We start from the raw sequence: 20236 nt of genomic DNA on the forward strand, positions 1-20236 counted from the left end.
GCAGAAGGTGGTTGGGTTGCTTGCAGGGTGAAGAGGTTGGTTGGATGGTCAGGTTCAGGCTAGTTGTAACTGCGTAATGGACGAGGGATCTGGTGAAAGGAGCTAGGGTTTATGGTGATTGTCTGACAGGCTATGATGTTCCAATGTCCGTACTAGCAATCATTCTATGTTGTATGCTAGAATAGAGCCTTGGACTATGTTTCAAATGGCACCCTTTTCATTACATAAAGTAGTAAGCTATATAGGGAATAGGAAGCCATTTGGGATGCATCCTGGTTAGCCTAACCCCCCGTCCCTCCACAGATCAATGCGCTCCACAAGCCGGCCTTTGAGTACCCCAAGGACCTGAAGGCCAGCGCGGGTCGTCTGAGGGTGGGATATGTCAGCTCTGACTTCGGGAACCACCCCACCTCCCACCTCATGCAGTCCATCCCCGGCATGCACAACTCTGACAAGTTTGAGGTGAGGGTTTCTTACTGTTGTGTGACATATTACCACTAGACTGGCAACAACCAATGATATAAAGTGAACTGATGTTTGCTTACTTGGATTCGATTTGTCATTTAAACCAATGTTTTTTGTTGTTGACGTAACTGAATAAATAATAGTTACATAAAAGTGAGGTCTTATAGTGACCAAACATTACTTGAAATGTGTTGGTCGTAACATGGTTGTAACATGGTTGGTGGGGGTTCTAACAGTTGGTTGTAACATGGTTGGTGGGGGTTCTAACAGTTGGTTGTAACATGGTTGGTGGGGGTTCTAACAGTTGGTTGTAACATGGTTGGTGGGGGTTCTAACAGTTGGTTGTAACATGGTTGGTGGGGGTTCTAACAGTTGGTTGTAACATGGTTGGTGGGGGTTCTAACAGTTGGTTGTAACATGGTTGGTGGGGGTTCTAACAGTTGGTTGTAACATGGTTGGTGGGGGTTCTAACAGTTGGTTGTAACATGGTTGGTGGGGGTTCTAACAGTTGGTTGTAACATGGTTGGTGGGGGTTCTAACAGTTGGTTGTAACATGGTTGGTGGGGGTTCTAACAGTTGGTTGTAACATGGTTGGTGGGGGTTCTAACAGTTGGTTGTAACATGGTTGGTGGGGGTTCTAACAGTTGGTTGTAACATGGTTGGTGGGGGTTCTAACAGTTGGTTGTAACATGGTTGGTGGGGGTTCTAACAGTTGGTTGTAACATGGTTGGTGGGGGTTCTAACAGTTGGTTGTAACATGGTTGGTGGGGGTTCTAACAGTTGGTTGTAACATGGTTGGTGGGGGTTCTAACAGTTGGTTGTAACATGGTTGGTGGGGGTTCTAACAGTTGGTTGTAACATGGTTGGTGGGGGTTCTAACAGTTGGTTGTAACATGGTTGGTGGGGGTTCTAACAGTTGGTTGTAACATGGTTGGTGGGGGTTCTAACAGTTGGTTGTAACATGGTTGGTGGGGGTTCTAACAGTTGGTTGTAACATGGTTGGTGGGGGTTCTAACAGTTGGTTGTAACATGGTTGGTGGGGGTTCTAACAGTTGGTTGTAACATGGTTGGTGGGGGTTCTAACAGTTGGTTGTAACATGGTTGGTGGGGGTTCTAACAGTTGGTTGTAACATGGTTGGTGGGGGTTCTAACAGTTGGTTGTAACATGGTTGGTGGGGGTTCTAACAGTTGGTTGTAACATGGTTGGTGGGGGTTCTAACAGTTGGTTGTAACATGGTTGGTGGGGGTTCTAACAGTTGGTTGTAACATGGTTGGTGGGGGTTCTAACAGTTGGTTGTAACATGGTTGGTGGGGGTTCTAACAGTTGGTTGTAACATGGTTGGTGGGGGTTCTAACAGTTGGTTGTAACATGGTTGGTGGGGGTTCTAACAGTTGGTTGTAACATGGTTGGTGGGGGTTCTAACAGTTGGTTGTAACATGGTTGGTGGGGGTTCTAACAGTTGGTTGTAACATGGTTGGTGGGGGTTCTAACAGTTGGTTGTAACATGGTTGGTGGGGGTTCTAACAGTTGGTTGTAACATGGTTGGTGGGGGTTCTAACAGTTGGTTGTAACATGGTTGGTGGGGGTTCTAACAGTTGGTTGTAACATGGTTGGTGGGGGTTCTAACAGTTGGTCGTAACATGGTTATAACATGGTTGGTGGTTTCTCTCGCCAGGTGTTCTGCTATGCACTGAGTCCAGATGACAACACCAACTTTAGGGTTAAAGTGGTGGCCGAGGCACATCACTTCACTGACCTGTCACAGGTGAGTTTACTCAGATTGAGAAGTGAATCTAAGTACTTTAGAAGTAGCTTCCCTTTCTGTCCTCTGAGCCACATTCAGCACTTCAGAGTAAAGATTGAAATCCTCTCCCTTCCCCCTCATGTCTCTCCTCCTGTCTCTCTCTCTACTCCTCCCCTCTGTCAGCTCCCGTGTAATGGTAAGGCAGCAGACAGGATCCATCAGGATGGACTCCACATCCTGGTCAATATGAACGGCTATACCAAAGGAGCCCGCAACGAGCTGTTTGCCCTGCGCCCTGCTCCCATCCAGGTGAGATAATCATTCTTTATTTAGCCATGTTCATTTCTATACTGAACAACAATAAACGCAACATGTGAAGTGTTTGTGCCATGTTTCATGAGCTGTATTTAATTGTTTTAAGGTTCCTTTTGCTATTTGATTTTGAATTATAAGACCCCGTGAAGTATAAAACAAATTGTATTTGGCCTTACTGCTATTTGACCATACAAACGCATTGAATAACAGATTCACTACATGGAACAACAGTCCCTCAAAAAATGAAGTTTGGTCTGAAGGGTTTGTCCTATATCTCAGCGATATAAAAAGGATCAGGCATTATATATTTTTTTACATATATTTAATGCCTTATATTTGGCGTTAAACAGTGTCTCACATGCATACATGCATGCATGCATGCATGCATGCATGCATGCATGCACACATAGTAAATGACCGAAAGTATGTGGACACCTGCTTGTCGAACATCTCATTCCAAAATAATGGTCATTAATATGGAATTAATCTCCCCTTTGCTGCTATAACAGCCTCCTCTCTTCTGGGAAGCCATTCCACTAGATGTTGGATCATAGTTGTGGGGACTTGCGCGTGGCTGAATGGAAGCATTAGTGAGGTCGGGCACTGATGTTGTGGGATTAGGCCTGGCTCGCAGTCGGCATTCCAATTCATCCCAAAGGTGTTCGATGGGGTTGAGGTCAGGGCTCTGTGCAGGCCAGTCAAGTTCTTCACACCGATCTCAACAAACCATTTCTGTATGGACCTCGCATTGTGCACAGAGACATTGTCATGCTGAAACGGGAAAGGGCCTTCCCCAACTGTTGCCACAAAGTAGAAAGCACAGAATCGTCTAGAATGTCATTGTATGCTGTAGCGTTAAGATCTCCCTTCACTGGAACTAAGGGGCCTAGCCCGAACCATGAAAAACAGCCCCAGACCATTATTCCAACTTTAGTTGGCACTATGCATTGGGGCAGGTAGCGTTCTCCTGACATCTGCCAACCCCAGGTTCATCCGTCAGACTGCCAGATGGTGAAGCGTGATTCATCACTCTACAGACAGCGTTGACGCTGCTCCGGTGTCCAATTGCGGCGAGTTTTACACCACTCCAGCCGACGCTTGGCGTTGCGCGTGGTGATCTTAGGCCATGGAAACCAATTTCCCAACTAACAGTTCTTGTGCTGACGTTGCTTCCAGAGGCAATTTGGAAGTCGGTAGTGAGTGTCGCAACCGAGGACAGATGATTTTTATGCGCTACAGGCGCATGGTGTTCCCCTTCTGTGAGCTTGTGTGACCTATCGCTGCTGAGCCGTAGTTGCACCTAGACTTTTACACTTCAACATAACAGCACTTACAGTTGACTGGGGCAGCTCTAGCAGGGCAGAAATGTGACAAACTGACTTGTTGGGAAGGTGGCATCTGTGCCATGTTGAAAATCACTGAGCTCTTTAGTAAGGCCATTCTACTGCAAAGTTTCTCTATGGAGATTGCATGGCTGTGTGCTTGAGTGTTTTTATTATTTATATATATAATAATCAAGCACACAAGTTTACATACACTCAATTAGTATTTGGTAGCATTGCCTTTAAATTGTTTAACTTGGGTCAAACGTTTTGGATAGCCTTCCACTAGCTTCCCACCATAAGTTGGGTGAATTTTGGCCCATTCCTCCTGACAGAGCTGGTGGTTTGTAGGCCTCCTTGCTCGCACACACTTTTTCAGTTCTGCCCATACATTTTCTATAGGTTTGAGGTCAGGGCTTTGTGATGGCCACTCCAATACCTTGACTTTGTTATCCTTAAGCCATTTTGCCACAACTTTGGAAGTATGCTTGGTGTTATTGTCTATTTGGAAGACACATTTGCGACCAAGCTTCAACTTCCTGACTGATTCCTTGAAATGTTGCTTCAATATATCCACATAATTTTTCATCCTCATGATGCCATCTATTTTGTGAAGTGCTCTAGTCCCTCCTGCAGCAAAGCACCCCCACAACATGATGCTGCCACCCCCATGCTTCACGGTTGGGATGGTGTTCCTCGGCTTACAAGCCTCCCCCTTTTTCCTCCAAACATAACGATGGTTATTATGGCCTAACAGTTCTATTTTTGTTTCATCAGACCAGAGGACATTCCTCCAAAAAGTACGATCTTTATCCCCATGTGCATTTGCAAACCGTAGTCTGGCTTTTTTATGGCGGTTTTGGAGCAGTGGCTTCTTCCTTGCTGAGTGGCCTTTCAGGTTATGTCAATGTAGGACTGTTTTACTGTGGATATAGATACTTTTGTACCTGTTTCCTCCAGCATCTTCACAGGGTCCTTTGCTGTTGTTCTGGGATTGATTTGCACTTTTCGCACCAAAGTACATTCATCTCTAGGAGACAGAACGTGTCTCCTTCCTGAGCGGTATGCCGACTGCGTGGTCCCATGGTGGTTATACTTGCGTACTATTGTACAGATGAACGTGGTACCTTCAGGCGTTTGGAAATTGCTCCCAAGGATGAATCAGACTTGTGGAGGTCTACAATTGTTTTTTTCTGAGGTCTTTGCTGATTTCTTTTGATTTTCCCATGATGTCAAGCAAAGAGGCACTGAGTTTGAAGGTAGGCCTTGAAGTACATCCACAGGTACACCGCTAATTAAGCTTCTAAAGCCATGACATTTTCTGGAATTTTCCAAGCTGTTTTAAAGGCACAGTCAGCTTAGTGTATGTAAACTTCTGACCCACTAGAATTGTGATATAGTGAAGTAATCTGTCTGTAAACAATTGTTGTTAAAATTACTTGTCATGCACAAAGTAGATGCCCTAACTGACTTGCCAAAACTATAGTTTGTTAAACAAGAAATTTGTGGAGTGGTTGAAAAACGAGTTTTAATGACTCTAACCTAAGTGTATGTAAACTTCAGATTTTAGCTGTATTTATACACCTGCCATCAACAGGTGTGGCTGAAATAGCCGAATCCACTAATTTGAAGGGGTGTCCACGCATTTTTGTGAGTTGTTCCCCCCTTTTCAGAACCCTTAATTCGTTGGGGCATGAACTGTACAAGATGTCAAATAAATTCCACAGGGGTTTTCGCCCATGTTGACTAAGATGTTTCCCACAGTTGTCAAGTTGGCTGGATGTCCTTGGGGGGATGGACCATTCTTGACTCACACAGGGAACTGTTGAGTGTGGAAAAAACCCAGCAGCATTGACGTTTTTGACATACTCAAACCGTTGTGCCTGCCATACCCCGTTCAAAGGCACATTCATCTTTTCTTTCCCATTCACCCTCTGAATGGCACACGCATACAATCCATGTCTCAAGGCTTTAAAATCCTTCTTAACCTGTCTCCTCCCCTTCATCTACACTGATTGAAGTGGATTTAACAAGTGATGTCAATAAGGGATCACAGCGTTGACCTGGTCAGTTTCTCATGGAAAGAGCAGGTGTTCACAATGTTTTGTACACTATGCTTTAATTGAAACAAAATAGGCCTAGAAGAAAAGCTAATATTTTAACACCTTTTCTTTTTTTTTTTGCTCATGAAAAAGTAGTTCAAGAATATCTAACTGCATATTTCCATGAAACTGATTGAGATCAAATGATTGGCAGGCATTCAGTTTGGACATTTCATCGTTAACACATGAAGAATTATCATTTACGATTCACAGTGATGGCCTATTTGGAAGTTAGTTAAGCTTAACTTGGTGTTTTGAGGGTATTAAAAATATAACATTTTCTTGACAATATATTTGGGCGTAGGCCTATTCTACAATGATATTCAGTAGGCTACATCTGTCATTACACTTTGAAAATATTTTTTTATTTAAGTGCGCACCCTCACCAAAAAAAAGTCACTACACAACAGTCGGGTTATAATGTCCAAATAAAGTTCATTGTGCCAACTGTTCTCTCCTCAGTGTATGTGGCTGGGCTACCCAGGGACCAGCGGAGCTCCCTTCATGGACTACATTGTGTCAGACAAGGAGACGTCCCCCTTCGAGGTGGCAGAGCAGTACTCTGAGAAACTAGCCTACATGCCACACACCTTCTTCATTGGAGACCACGCTAACATGTTTCCCCACCTCAAGGTGAGATTCCTGTTTATCCAGTAAATAAAAGTTTGTGTGGCTTGATTTTGAGCGTTATGTTGCCAATGTGCAGATGGGTCAGATTTGCAAGCCCTCACATAACATACAGGGGATTGTTGATCTTGCCAAACAAATTGCAATCAGGGAATCCTCGAGGTACTGTTTGTCCTCTTGCCATGTTTCCTATGAATGGCTACCCCTACTGCAGTCAACAGCACTGCACCCCCAACAGCTACTCGCCCAAGCCTTCCCCATTTCTCCTTCTCCCAAATCCATTCAGCTGATGTTCTGAAAGAGCTGCAAAATCTGGACCCCTACAAATCAGCCGGGCTAGACAATCTGTACCCTTTCTTTATAAAATTATCTTCCGAAATTGTTGCAACCCCTATTACTAGCCTGTTCAACCTCTCTTTCGTATCGTCTGAGATTCCCATAGATTGGAAAGCAGCTGCTGTCATCCCCCTCTTCAAAGGAGGGGACACTCTTGACCCAAATTGCTACAGACCTATATCCATCCTACCCTACCTTTCTAAGGTCTTCGAAAGCCAAGTCAACAAACAGATTACTGACCATTTCGAATCCCACCGCACCTTTTCCGCTATGCAATCTGGTTTCAGAGCTTGTCATGGGTGTACCTCAGCCACGCTCAAGGTCCTAAACGATATCGTAACCGCCATCGATAAGAAACAATACTGTGCTGCCGTATTCATTGACCTGGCCAAAGCTTTCGACTCTGTCAATCACCACATCCTCATCGGCAGACTCAATAGCCTTGGTTTCTCAAATAATTACATCGCCTGGTTCACCAACTACTTCTCTGATAGAGTTCAGTGTGTCAAATCGGAGGGCCTGTTGTCCGGACCTCTGGCAGTCTCTATGGGGGTGCCACAGGGTTCAATTCTTGGGCCAACTCTTTTCTCTGTATACATCAATGATGTCGTTCTTGCTGCTGGTGAGTCTCTGATCCACCTCTATGCAGACGACACCATTCTGTATACTTCTGGCCCTTCTTTGGACACTGTGTTAACAACCCTCCAGACGAGCTTCAATGCCATACAACTCTCCTTCCGTGGCCTCCAACTGCTCCTAAATACAAGTAAAACTAAATGCATGCTCTTCAACTGATCGCTGCCTGCACCTGCCCGCCTGTCTAGCATCACTACTCTGGACGGTTCTGACTTAGAATATGTGGACAACTACAAATACCTAGGTGTCTGGTTAGACTGTAAGCTCTCCTTCCAGACTCACATCAAACATCTCCAATCCAAAGTTAAATCTAGAATTGGCTTCCTATTTCACAACAAAGCATCCTTCACTCATGCTGCCAAACATACCCTCGTAAAACTGACCATCCTACCGATCCTCGACTTCGGCGATGTCATTTACAAAATAGCCTCCAACACCCTACTTAACAAACTGGATGCAGTCTATCACAGTGTCATCCGTTTTGTCACCAAAGCCCCATATACTACCCACCACTGCGACCTGTACGCTCTCGTTGGCTGGCCTTCGCTTCATAATCGTCGCCAAACCCACTGGCTCCAAGTCATCTACAAGACCCTGCTAGGTAAAGTCCCCCCTTATCTCCGCTCACTGGTCACCATAGCAGCACCCACCTGTAGCACGCTCTCCAGCAGGTCACCCCCTCTCTGGTCACCCCCAAAGCCTATTCCTCCTTTGGTCATCTCCTTCCAGTTCTCTGCTGCCAATGACTGGAACGAACTACAAAAATCTCTGAAACTGGAAACACTTATCTCCCTCACTAGCTTTAAGCACCAGCTGTCAAAGCAGCTCATAGATCACTGCACCTGTACATAGCCCATCTATAATTTAGCCCAAACAACTACCTCTTCCCCAACTGTATTTATTTATTTTGCTCCTTTGCACCCCATTATTTCTATTTCTACTTTGCACTTTCTTCCACTACAAATCTACCATTCCAGTGTTTTACTTGCTATGTATTTACATTGCCTTTTTTTGCCTTTACCTCCCTTATCTCACCTCATTTGCTCACATTGTATATAGACTTATTTTTTTTCTACTGTATTATTGACTGTATGTTTGTTTTACTCCATGTGTAACTCTGTTGTTGTATGTGTCGAACTGCTTTGCTTTATCTTGGCCAGGTCGCAATTGTAAATGAGAACTTGTTCTCAACTTGCCTACCTGGTTAAATAAAGGTGAAATAAAAAATGAATTAATTTTACTTTCGTGTCAAATCGCCAGTTGGCAACCCATCCCTGATGGGATTAATTGTCGCACAAACATTACACTAATTCACTATGGTAAATTAAAATGATAATTCTTCTTCCGGTGTTCTATGCATTGCGCATCGCATAGAGTGGGGAGAAAAATAATCTATGCATAGTAAATTACTTCCCTAGAGCAATAAAATAATATGCATATATACATACAAAGGATTTTTTTTTTCCTGTATATGTTTGAGTCAAAGGTCACGTTTCAGCATCAAGGATATTATTGCAGTGAATTTTAAATATAAAGGTGTAGTAATTGGTCGAGAGCAAGCGGCCTGGCTCAATACTAGGCCCTTTATTGTTCACTATTTACATTTTAATAATGTTGGTTTGTACCTTTTTTTAATAATAAATGGGACTGTGTAGATGAGTTATTTATTCCCCTTCAGTGCAGCAGACCATTAAAAGCTCTTAGATGTAAGGTCCCCTGTTTTGGGGACCAAAGTGCTTCTGTTACCAGTTCCGACCATCAATTTTACTTAAATCGATCTGTGGACGCCGTAGATCAAATGGCTTGCATTGAGCGATAGCCCTGTTTCCCACGGACATTTTTTTTTTTTTTTTATGAGCCTGTGATGTAGGATGTGAAATCTGAAACGACTTGAAGCTGGGATGTCCCTCCTACCATTTCATTAGCTCTTCCGACTGTCCATGAACTCCTGGCTGAATCCTACATCGCAGCCACTGACAAAGCATATTCCTGCAATCGTTACATCGTAGCGCATTCATGTAAAATAATAAACAGAAAGGGTTTGGTTCTATTCATCATAGACGGACGAGATGAATGGCGAGTTCCTAGCGAGTTCAGGAAGCAAAGCTAGAGCCCTGAGACGTTCACAGCGATGGGGGCAGATGTTTTGATCAAGAGACCTTTATAAAATATGCACATTCTCTCTCTAACACTAAACATACAACTATGTACTTTACAGTTATAAGGAAGGTGAAATCGTATAATTCGTCGTTTTTTATTTGATTATGATTTATAACGAAAGCATAAATCATTTCAAACCTTATTCATTGTTGAATAGGAAATGCATCATAAAATATTTCATTTTCACATTTGTACTGTGTACTTGCGCTTGTCTTCAAGTGACTACACCTCAGCAATTTAGTTATATTTTCATCAGAAAGGTGAGATTTTAACTAAAGTATGCAGCATTAATTGTTATTGTTTATGGCCTCATGATAAATACTTACTTTGGGGCATTACGTAGACGACATTTTCGATGACATTTAACTGGTTAAAGACCTTCAGCTTGGCTTTGATTCAAATCAAAAATTTCTCACCGATCTTAAATGGTGATAAAACCAAGTTTTGTTTTTCTCCAAAGCTCATAGAATTGACCCTGAAGATCTGCATATCTGCACCTTGAACTCCCTCATGTCTTTTTAAAACGCACATTGAAAAACCTAACTATGACTAAGAACAGGAAGTTCCACTCCATCCTGTCGAACACCTTCTCAACATCCCAGTGACGACAGCAGGACAGTGGTCTTCTGTGCGTTTTAACTTGATCTATTAAATAAAAAAAGATGGTGGATGAAGAGTATCTGTCTCTAATAAATCTAGTTTGATCCGCTTTTATTACTTTCGGAAGTGTTTCGTCTTTTGGTGAGCAATTTGGTAGTTATTTTATGGCCGGAAGGACGAGCAGGATAGAGGGTCCTTGTCAACACTGAGGGCTGTGAACATAGTTTGGGAGAGCTCCGTTTTAACAACGCTGTAATAGTCTGGGGGAGAGAGCTCCGTTTTTAACAACGCTGTAATAGTCTGGGGGAGAGAGCTCCGTTTTTAACAACGCTGTAATAGTCTGGGGGAGAGAGCTCCGTTTTTAACAACGCTGTAATAGTCTGGGGGAGAGAGCTCCGTTTTTAACAATGCTGTAATAGTCTGGGGGAGAGAGCTCCGTTTTTAACAACGCTGTAATAGTCTGGGGGAGAGAGCTCCGTTTTTAACAACGCTGTAATAGTCTGGGCTAAGCTGGGGCAAAAAAGCTTTTTAGAACTCTCTGGAGAAATCCATCTGGGCCTGGGGACTTGTTAGGTGGCATGGAGATAATTGCTTCAAGGATCTCAGGAGTGAAAGGGGAGTTGCGATCTTGGTGGGTCTCTGATTAGTTTTGGTCGTGAGAGTCCTTCTAGGAAGGAATGGACTTCTGCATCTGTTTTTCTCTCAGAAGTATATAATTGCCAGTAAAAGTCATGTGAGATATTTGGATCGTATGTGACCTTGTCATCTGCTGTTCAGATGGCGATGATTGTACGCTCTGACTACTCGTTTAAAAAAAAAAAAAATTATTGGCAAGCAACTGCTAGGCCTATTGCTATACTCATGGTATTTCTGTTTAGTACATCTCCCGAGTATAGTCTATGTTTAGTTTTGCTTTGGCTACTTTAAGTTGACTCTAGGAGGATACTGTCTGGGATTATTTATGTACTTTTTCGCTGTGTTCCAACTCCCTCAAGATCTAACCTGTGTGCTTCCATTGCTTTTTATTTAGAGGAAGCATATGCAATTAGATGACCTTTTAAGTGTGACTTTGGCAGCGTCCCACATTGGCTGGAGAAATAGGAGAGACTTGTAGTTGTCTATCCATGTAGTAACCGATGTATGGAATGCTTCATTTAACATGGAGCTGTTGAATTTCCAGCTCTTTGACCTCAGGATGTTTTTAGAGGTCAAAGCGGAGGTGGACAAAGACGTGATCTGAAAGTGCTATGTGTCCGATTTTGTACAAGTGGCAGACTTTATGGAAATCTTTGGGCTAAAAATGTAATCTATACGGGAGTAGGTGTTATGGACATTGAAGTAGTATGTATAGTCCACGGATAAGCTATTAGTCTCTCTCCAGATATCTATCAGACCCATCTCTTTAAGAGTTCCACAATATTGAGCTCAGGGCGAGGATCTCCTTCCAGAGAGACATCAGGTATTGTAACGTACTCTGTTTAACAGAAACATGGCTCTCTCGGGATATACTGTCCCCATCCATATAGCCATCTGTGTTCTCAGTAGTACATCGTGCAGACTGGAATAAAGAACTCTCCGGGAAGAAGAAAGGTGGGGGGGGTGTATGTTTCATGATTATCTACTTATGGTGTGATTGTGGTAACATACAGAAACTCAAGTCCTTTTGTTAACCCGACCTAAAGTACCTCACAATCAAATGCCAAATGTATTCCCTCCCAAGAGAATTTTCTTTCGTTATAGTCACAGCCGTGTATCATCCCCCTGAAGCCGATACCACGACGGCCCTCAAGGAGCTACACTGGACTTTATGCAACCTGGAAACCACATCCTGAGACTGCATTTATTGTAGCTGGGGATTTTAACAAAGCAAATTTGAGGAAAACGCTTCTGAAATTTTACCAGCACATTAGTACTGTAGTACATTAAATCTGATCACAACTGTTTTGCGCCACCCTTCCTATAGGCAGAAACTCAAACAGGAAGTACCTGTGCTAAGGTCTATTCAATGCTGGTCTGACCAATCGGAATCCATGCTTCAAGATTGTTTTGCACGTGCGGACACTGATGTGTTCTGGGTAGCCTCTGAGAATAACATTGACGAATACACAGATACGGTGTCTGAGTTCATCAGGAAGTGTATAGGAGATGTTGTACCCGCTGTGACTATTAAAACCTATTCAAACCAGAAACCGTGGATAGATGGCAGCGTTTGTGCAAAACTGAAAGTGTGAAACTCTGCATTTAACCATGGAAAGGTGACTGGGAATATGGCTGAATACAAACAGTGTAGTTATTCCCTCTGTAAGGCAATCAAACAGGCAAAACATCAGTATAGAGACAGTGGAGTCACAATTCAATGGCTCAGACACGAGACTTATGTGGCAGGGTCTACAGACAATCAAGGACTACAAAGGGAAAACCAGCCAGGTCGCGGACACCGTCTTGCTTCCGGACAAGCTAAAAACCTTTGCCCGCTTTGAGGATAACACAGTGCCACCGATGTGTCCAGCTACCAAGGACTGTGGGCTCTCCTTCTCCATGGCCAATGTAAGTAAGACATTTAAGCGTGTTAACCCTCACAAGGCTGCCAGCCCAGACGGCATCCCTAGCCGTGTCCTCAGAATATGCGTATACCGGCTGGTTTGAGTGTTTAGGGACATGATCAATCTCTCCCTATCCCAGTCTGCTGTCTCAACTTGCTTCAAGATGTCCACCATTGTTCCTGTACCCAAGAAAGCAAAGATAACTGAACTAAATGACAATCGCCCCGTAGCACTCACTTCTGTCATCATGAAGTGCTTTGAGAGGCTAGTCAAGGATCACATCACCTCTACCTTACCTGACACCCTAGACCCACTTCAATTTGCTTAGCACCCCCAATAGATCCACAGATGATGCAATCGCCATCACACTGCCCTATCCCATCTGGACAAGAGGAATGTCTATGTAAGAATGCTGTTTATTGACTAGCTCAGCATTCAGCACCATAGTGCTCATCATTAAGCTTGGGGCCCTGGGTCTGAACCCCACCCTGTACAATTGGGTCCTGGACTTCCTGACGGGCTGCCCCCAGGTGGTGAAGTTAGGAAACATCTTCACTGATCTTCAACACAGGGGCCCACAAGGGTGTGTGCTCAGCCCCCTCCTGTACATCCATGACTACATGACCACGCACGCCTCCAACTCAATTATGCAGTTTACAGACGACACATTAGTAAGCCTAATTACCAACAATGATGAGACAGTCTACCGGGAGGAGTTGAGGGCCCGAGGAGAAGGGTGCCAAGAAAATAAACTCACTCAACGTCAACAAAACAAAGGAGATGATCGTGGACTTCAGGAAATGACAAAGGGAGCACGCCCCTATCCACATTGATGGGGCCGCAGTGGAGCGGGTGAAAAGATTTAAGTTCCTCGCCGTACACATCACTGACGATCTGAAACCTCAGGAGGCTGAAGAAATTTGGCTTGTCACCTAAAACCCTCACAAACATTTATAGATGCACAATTGAGAGCATCCTGTCGGGCTGTATCACTGCCTGGTACGGCAAGTGCACCGCCCAAAAACCGCAAGGCTCTCCAGAGGTTGGTGTGGTCTGCTCAACGCATTACTGGGGGCAAACTTCCCGCCCTCCTGGACACCTACAGCACCCGGAGCCATAGGAAGGCCAAAAAGATCATCAAGGACATTAACCACCTGAGCCACAGCCTGTTCATCCCACTGTCATCCAGAAGGCGAGGTCAGTACAGGTGAATCAAAGCTGGGATCGCGTGACAGAAGCTGTTTTTCACTCAAGGCCATCGGACTGTTAAATAGCCATCACGAGCCAGCTCCTACCTGGTTTATGCAACCCTGCACCTTTGAGGCTGCTGCCCTATATACATGGAATCACTGGTCGCTTAAAAAATCAATACTGTATTTTAGTCAATGCCACTCCAACATTGCTCAATGTAATATTTATAAATTTCTTAATTCCATTATTGTACTTTTAGATTTGTGACTTGTTTTTAGATACTACTGCACTGTTGGAGCTTGGAGCACAAGCATTTCGCTACTATCTGCTAAATATGTGACCAATAAAATTTGATTTTATTACTAAATGTTTGATATCTTATGGCTTTCAGCCAGAAGTCTAGTGAGCTCTGAATGAGTTATCTGTACAGCTGCCCCCCCCCCCCCGCTTCCTAATAGTGTTGTTTTTTTGTTTTTTTTCCCCCCCTCTGCTCCAGGTACACATGCTGCTCTTCCTTCTGAAATACATACATCACAACTTTGTTCATTTGCACAATTTCTCTCATTCACTTAAGCTTGTAAAATGTCTATACTCACTGAAAATGACATTCGGTAGCTACTAGCTATGCTTGTATAACTTTGAGATGGATTTGCCTGTCTGCAATAAGTTTGTTCGTTTTCGTTCGTTAGCATTTTGCTAACAACGGCTATGTGATTTCGCTTTTAGTTTGTGCTAATTTTGTTAGCATTCCGGTGATAGAGGCCCAGTGGTCTTTTCTTTCTGTGCTATGGTGGTAATTATTATTCCCAGGGTACCCTTGAAAATGAGACCCTGGTCTCAATGGGTTTCCCCTGCTTACATAAACTGACATCTGAAAGGAAAACGGTGTGCTTTGATGAATTAAAAATAATGCTTTTTAGATCTACAATCCTGACTTGGTTTCTTGACATGCAGTTCACCTCCAGTATTCTTGTTTTTATTTTCTTCAACAGAAAAAGGCGGTGATTGACTTCAAGTCTAACGGCCACATCTTTGACAACCGCATCGTTCTGAATGGCATTGACCTCAAGGCCTTCCTGGACAGCCTGCCTGACGTCAAGGTGGTCAAGGTGAGACAGTGACATGGTGAATAGCCCTAACCCTTCCTGGACAAGCCTGTCTGACGTCAAGGTGAGACAGTGACATGGTGAATAGCCCTAACCCTTCCTGGACAGCCTGCCTGACGTCAAGGTGGTCAAGGTGAGACAGTGACATGGTGAATAGCCCTAACCCTTCCTGGACAGCCTGCCTGACGTCAAGGTGGTCAAGGTGAGACAGTGACATGGTGAATAGCCCTAACCCTTCCTGGACAAGCCTGCCTGATGTCAAGGTGAGACAGTGACATGGTGAATAGCCCTAACCCTTCCTGGACAGCCTGCCTGACGTCAAGGTGGTCAAGGTGAGACAGTGACATGGTGAATAGCCCTAACCCTTCCTGGACAAGCCTGTCTGATGTCAAGGTGAGACAGTGACATGGTGAATAGCCCTAACCCTTCCTGGACAGCCTGCCTGACGTCAAGGTGGTCAAGGTGAGACAGTGACATGGTGAATAGCCCTAACCCTTCCTGGACAGCCTGCCTGACGTCAAGGTGGTCAAGGTGAGACAGTGACATGGTGAATAGCCCTAACCCTTCCTGGACAGCCTGCCTGACGTCAAGGTGGTCAAGGTGAGACAGTGACATGGTGAATAGCCCTAACCCTTCCTGGACAAGCCTGCCTGACGTCAAGGTGAGACAGTGACATGGTGAATAGCCCTAACCCTTCCTGGACAAGCCTGCCTGACGTCAAGGTGAGACGGTGACATAGAGAATGTTCTGTGACCATATTTCCATTGGACTATGAACTGTCGGAAAGGTACCCAATTGTCTGTTCTTAAATTTGAACAGTGAAGACCTGCCCTTATCCTCCAGAAAATATGTTGCAAATCACTAACTCCTTCCTTCCTTCCTGTGCAGATGAAGTGTTCCATTGGGGAGAGTGGCGCAGCAGAAACCAACGGGGCTCTGTCCATGCCCGTCATCCCCATGAACACAGCAGCTGAGGCCATCATCAACATGATCAACCAGGGACAGATACAGGTCACCATCAATGGATTCACCGTCAGCAATGGACTGGCCACCACACAGGTACTGGAGGGAGACACACACACACAGGAAATGGATAAGAATGAGTACCAGGGTGTTATTTTGCTGGTTGGAGTGAAGCAGTGAGGTACCTGTGTGGTTCACCTTTGATCCCAGCCATGTGACCTAATGAAGCAGGAAGTTACTAGTAGGGTTACATCTCATGTATACTGTGTGTTTTCAGATACTTCCAGGGGAGAAGGTTTTAGTATCAGGGTCTGAATCCCTCCTGGTATGGCACAAAGACCGGCTAGTACTGGATAAAGACATTGGGTCACTTGCATGTCTACTTTTGGGGATTTGGCACCTGGGAAAATGGTTCCAGTACTGTAGTGAACAGGGGTCAGAACGGGGGTTTAGAACAGGGGTGTAAGGTCAACACTGTCACTATGCACTAGCCTCTCCTCATCTGTCTCTCTGCTCATAATAAATCTCTCCATCATAACCTCCGCCTTGTCCTCCATCTCAGCTCAACAACAAGGCGGCTACAGGAGAGGAGGTTCCTCGTACCATCGTGGTGACAACCCGCTCCCAGTACGGCCTGCCTGAAGACTCCATCGTCTACTGCAACTTCAACCAGCTCTACAAGATCGACCCTCCCACCCTGCAGATGTGGGCCAATGTAAGCATCAAGCTAGAAAACACTTTCTCCATGCTCCTGTTGTCTGAGATGTTCATGTTTCTTCAGGAATACCCCTTTTCCGTGACTCTCAGGGTGTCTGAAATGGCACCCTGGTTCCTATGTGATGATGCACTAGCTTTGACCAGGCCCTATCCCATGGTCAAATGTAGTGCACTATATATGGAATGGGGGCTCTGGTAAACAGTAGTGCACTATATAGGGAATAGGGGCTCTGGTCAACAGTAGTGCACTATATATAGGGAATAGGGGCTCTGGTCAACAGTAGTGCACTATATATAGGGAATAGGTGCTCTGGTCAACAGTAGTGCACTATATAGGGCTCTGGTCAACAGTAGTGCCATTTTTAATTCCATTTCAGACACACAGCACCTCTTACTGATCTCGTCTCCGGTCTCTCCTGTAGATCCTGAAGCGTGTTCCCAACAGTGTTCTGTGGTTACTGCGTTTCCCTGCAGTGGGTGAGCCCAACATCCAACAGTACGCCCAGAACTTCGGCCTGCCCGGCTCCCGCATCATCTTCTCTCCCGTGGCGCCCAAGGAGGAACATGTGAGACGGGGCCAGCTGGCCGACGTGTGTCTGGACACGCCACTCTGTAACGGACACACCACCGGCATGGACGTCCTCTGGGCCGGGACACCCATGGTTACAATGCCAGGTGAGACGGTGTATGATCGCAGGACAGAGATGTTTCCTCCTGAAGTGTTCACTACTCTCCATAAATTAGAACGTGTTGGATCAGTGTTGACTTAGGTTAGAGGGGGTTTCTATGTCCCAGTCATTTCCATTTCTAATCCATGAAGAGAACAAATGCACACTACGGAGGAAGGAGAGGTAATTGGGATGCACGGTTCTGTGTGATGTGTGAACGACAAGTCCGTCTTTAAATGTGACGTGTGCCCGTACAGGTGAGACTCTGGCGTCACGCGTGGCAGCCTCTCAGCTGCAGTGTCTGGGTTGTCCTGAGCTCATCGCCCACACCAGACAGGAATATGAGGACGTGGCTGTCAAACTGGGCTGTGACATGGAATAGTAAGAACCTCTGACCAACACACACACACACACCAGCTAGCTCTCTCTAAATCTCCCTCTTCTCACACTCCATCTGTCTCTCCATCTCTCCTGTGGTTGAGAATCTCTCCCTCTTCTCACCATTGCTGTAACTGACCCGGTTCTCCCCCCAGTCTGAAGATGATCCGGTCCCGTGTGTGGAAGCAGCGTATCTGCAGCCCTCTGTTCAACACCAAGCAGTACACTATGGATCTGGAGAAGCTCTACCTGCAGATGTGGGAGCGCCACGCCAGCGGCGGCAAGCCAGACCACCTGGTCAAACTGCAGCCCGTTGAGAGCAGCGAGAGCGCCTGAAGTCCCGGACCCTGGGGTCGTCCCAAATGGCACCCTATTCAGTACACTGCTTATGACCAGGACCTAAAGAGGATGTGGACCAAGGTAGTGCACTACAAAAAAGGAACAGGGTGCTATATGGGATGCAACCCCCGACCAGATGTCCCATCGATCGATGCACGCCGCTCCACCCTGACCTCTAACCTCACCACCTGACCCTGTCCACCTCCAGCCGCCCCACCCTGACCTTTAACCTCACCACCTGACCCTGTCCACCTCCAGTCGCTCCACCCTGACCTCTAACCTCACCTCCAGCCGCCCCACCCTGACCTTTAACCTCACCACCTGACCCTGTCCACCTCCAGCCCCTCCAGAGCAGTAGAAGCGCCTGGGCTGGAACTCTGACCCCCACGAACTCTGACCCCCACTTGCCCTTCACTCTACCCCTCCTGCCCAAAGCTTCGTGCCTATCTGCTCCTCTTTAGCCCCTTTCAACCCTGCTTCCCTCCCCTGTGACTTGGACTCTTGTCTGTTGTAGAGCCTGCAGGTGTGTCCACTGTCTCATCACCTCATCCCACCTTCTGCCTCCTCCACTCTAGTCATATCCCATCCATGTCTGTTTCCCTGAGCCAGACTGAGCCAGAACCACTCTGCTCTTCACCTGAGACTCTTCCCCAAACCACAGCTTCCATACAGGGTACGAGGGGAGGAACACCCCCTCTCCATCCAGCGCCTGGAAGACTCCCCCCGTGGCTTCTTCTCTTCTGTGTGTATATGGGACTTGTTACACAAGTCTGCATCAATGTTTTTTTCTATCTCAGTGTAATAATTTAATCTGGAGTAAGAGTATAAAGGGACTGTTGCACCGCAGTCTGAACATCTAGTAACTCTAGTCTTGAAGTAAAAACGTTGGATCAGCTTAAACATGTTGAAACATTTTGTTTATAGTCTGTAGCTGCTCTTGGTTTTTCTCATCTTAGGCTATTGGTTATTCAGGATGAGAGTAGTTTTATTACATTTCAGAGAGAAAGATCATAACCACTCCCTTCCCTCACCACCACCAAATGCCAACTTTAAGGATTTTGTCATGTTTCAATGTAAGAAAACAAAAAAATACTCTCAATTGCTTTGTCCTCTTGTTCGATGTCACACTATGCTGGTTAAAACCAAACCGTATGGATAAACTGGACAGACAGGAGTTTGTTGTCAGTACTACCCATTTGAAAGGCCCTGTATTTCTTTCACCCTTAGTTATGCCCACCTCTCCCTACGTGTAATGATTGATTTTATCACTCAAACCAGGAATGGCCTAGGTAAGTATTTTCTAAGCAGTTTTAGTTTTGTACTCATCTTTCTGTGAACTGTTTTATTTAAGCTTTGTCTGGTATGCTGCAAGGCTCTGACTCCATTTCTGTTGAAATAAAGAAAAATATGGTAAACCTCCTGGAATGTGTGATCATTTTGCTGCTTTAATCAGGGTAGTGTATGGGCACGTTCCCCCAATATTGCTTCCACCTTACACATATGTTTGTTTTCTCAATTTGGTACAACTTTTTCAACACTGTAGATGTTCAAAACGTGTACACAAGACGGAACTGTGGCTGTAAAGATGTTCTAAATGTAATAACTGTTAGCCATAAATAATAGTTTTGTAATAATTACAAAATAGAAAATTCAACAGAACTGCAATATGAACAAAACTATATAAATATCTCTTTGAACAAGCTAACAAAAAGTTAGGTTTGTCTTAAAACATTCAGTCATAGATTTTATGTGCAGTTACTTGTATCATGATGAACAAAATCCAGCTAAGGTCCAACTGTAAATCCAGCTATCAAAAGGTCCAAAAGGGCAATTACTCTACTTTGAAGCATATTTCTCTGAAACCGTTAATCAAAGAAGTTCCATAGATTGATGCACACCGCCCCAACCTGCCCTCCCCCTTCCTGTGACTTGGGCATTCTCTCAATTGGATTTGCTCGCCTCCTGCATCCGCTCTGTCGTCTCGCCTCCTTTTGAAAAAGGTCAATCGAGGAGAGGCGGCGAG

At 45.0% G+C, this 20236-nt stretch overlaps 1 protein-coding gene across 7 annotated transcripts in view; it reads left to right on the plus strand.

Annotated features, from left to right (window-relative positions):
* Nucleotides 1-19632, plus strand: part of LOC100380730 (UDP-N-acetylglucosamine--peptide N-acetylglucosaminyltransferase 110 kDa subunit) — a 33431-nt gene extending 13799 nt beyond the window's left edge. For all 7 annotated transcript variants that reach the window (XM_014213159.3, XM_014213161.3, XM_014213160.3 and 4 more), the window contains 10 exons: nt 304-462; nt 2142-2231; nt 2394-2519; nt 6412-6582; nt 15035-15151; nt 16037-16207; nt 16674-16826; nt 17251-17503; nt 17754-17877; nt 18030-19632. In XM_014213159.3, the coding sequence (XP_014068634.1) occupies nt 304-462; nt 2142-2231; nt 2394-2519; nt 6412-6582; nt 15035-15151; nt 16037-16207; nt 16674-16826; nt 17251-17503; nt 17754-17877; nt 18030-18210 (1545 nt within the window). In that variant the 3' untranslated portion in view covers nt 18211-19632. The remainder of the gene's footprint in view (nt 1-303; nt 463-2141; nt 2232-2393; nt 2520-6411; nt 6583-15034; nt 15152-16036; nt 16208-16673; nt 16827-17250; nt 17504-17753; nt 17878-18029) is intronic.
* The last annotated feature ends 604 nt before the right edge of the window (nt 19633-20236 follow it).

The sequence above is a fragment of the Salmo salar genome, chromosome 09 (assembly GCF_965601325.2).
Source record: "Salmo salar chromosome 09, fSalSal1, whole genome shotgun sequence".
Classification (NCBI taxonomy): Eukaryota; Metazoa; Chordata; class Actinopteri; order Salmoniformes; family Salmonidae; genus Salmo; species Salmo salar.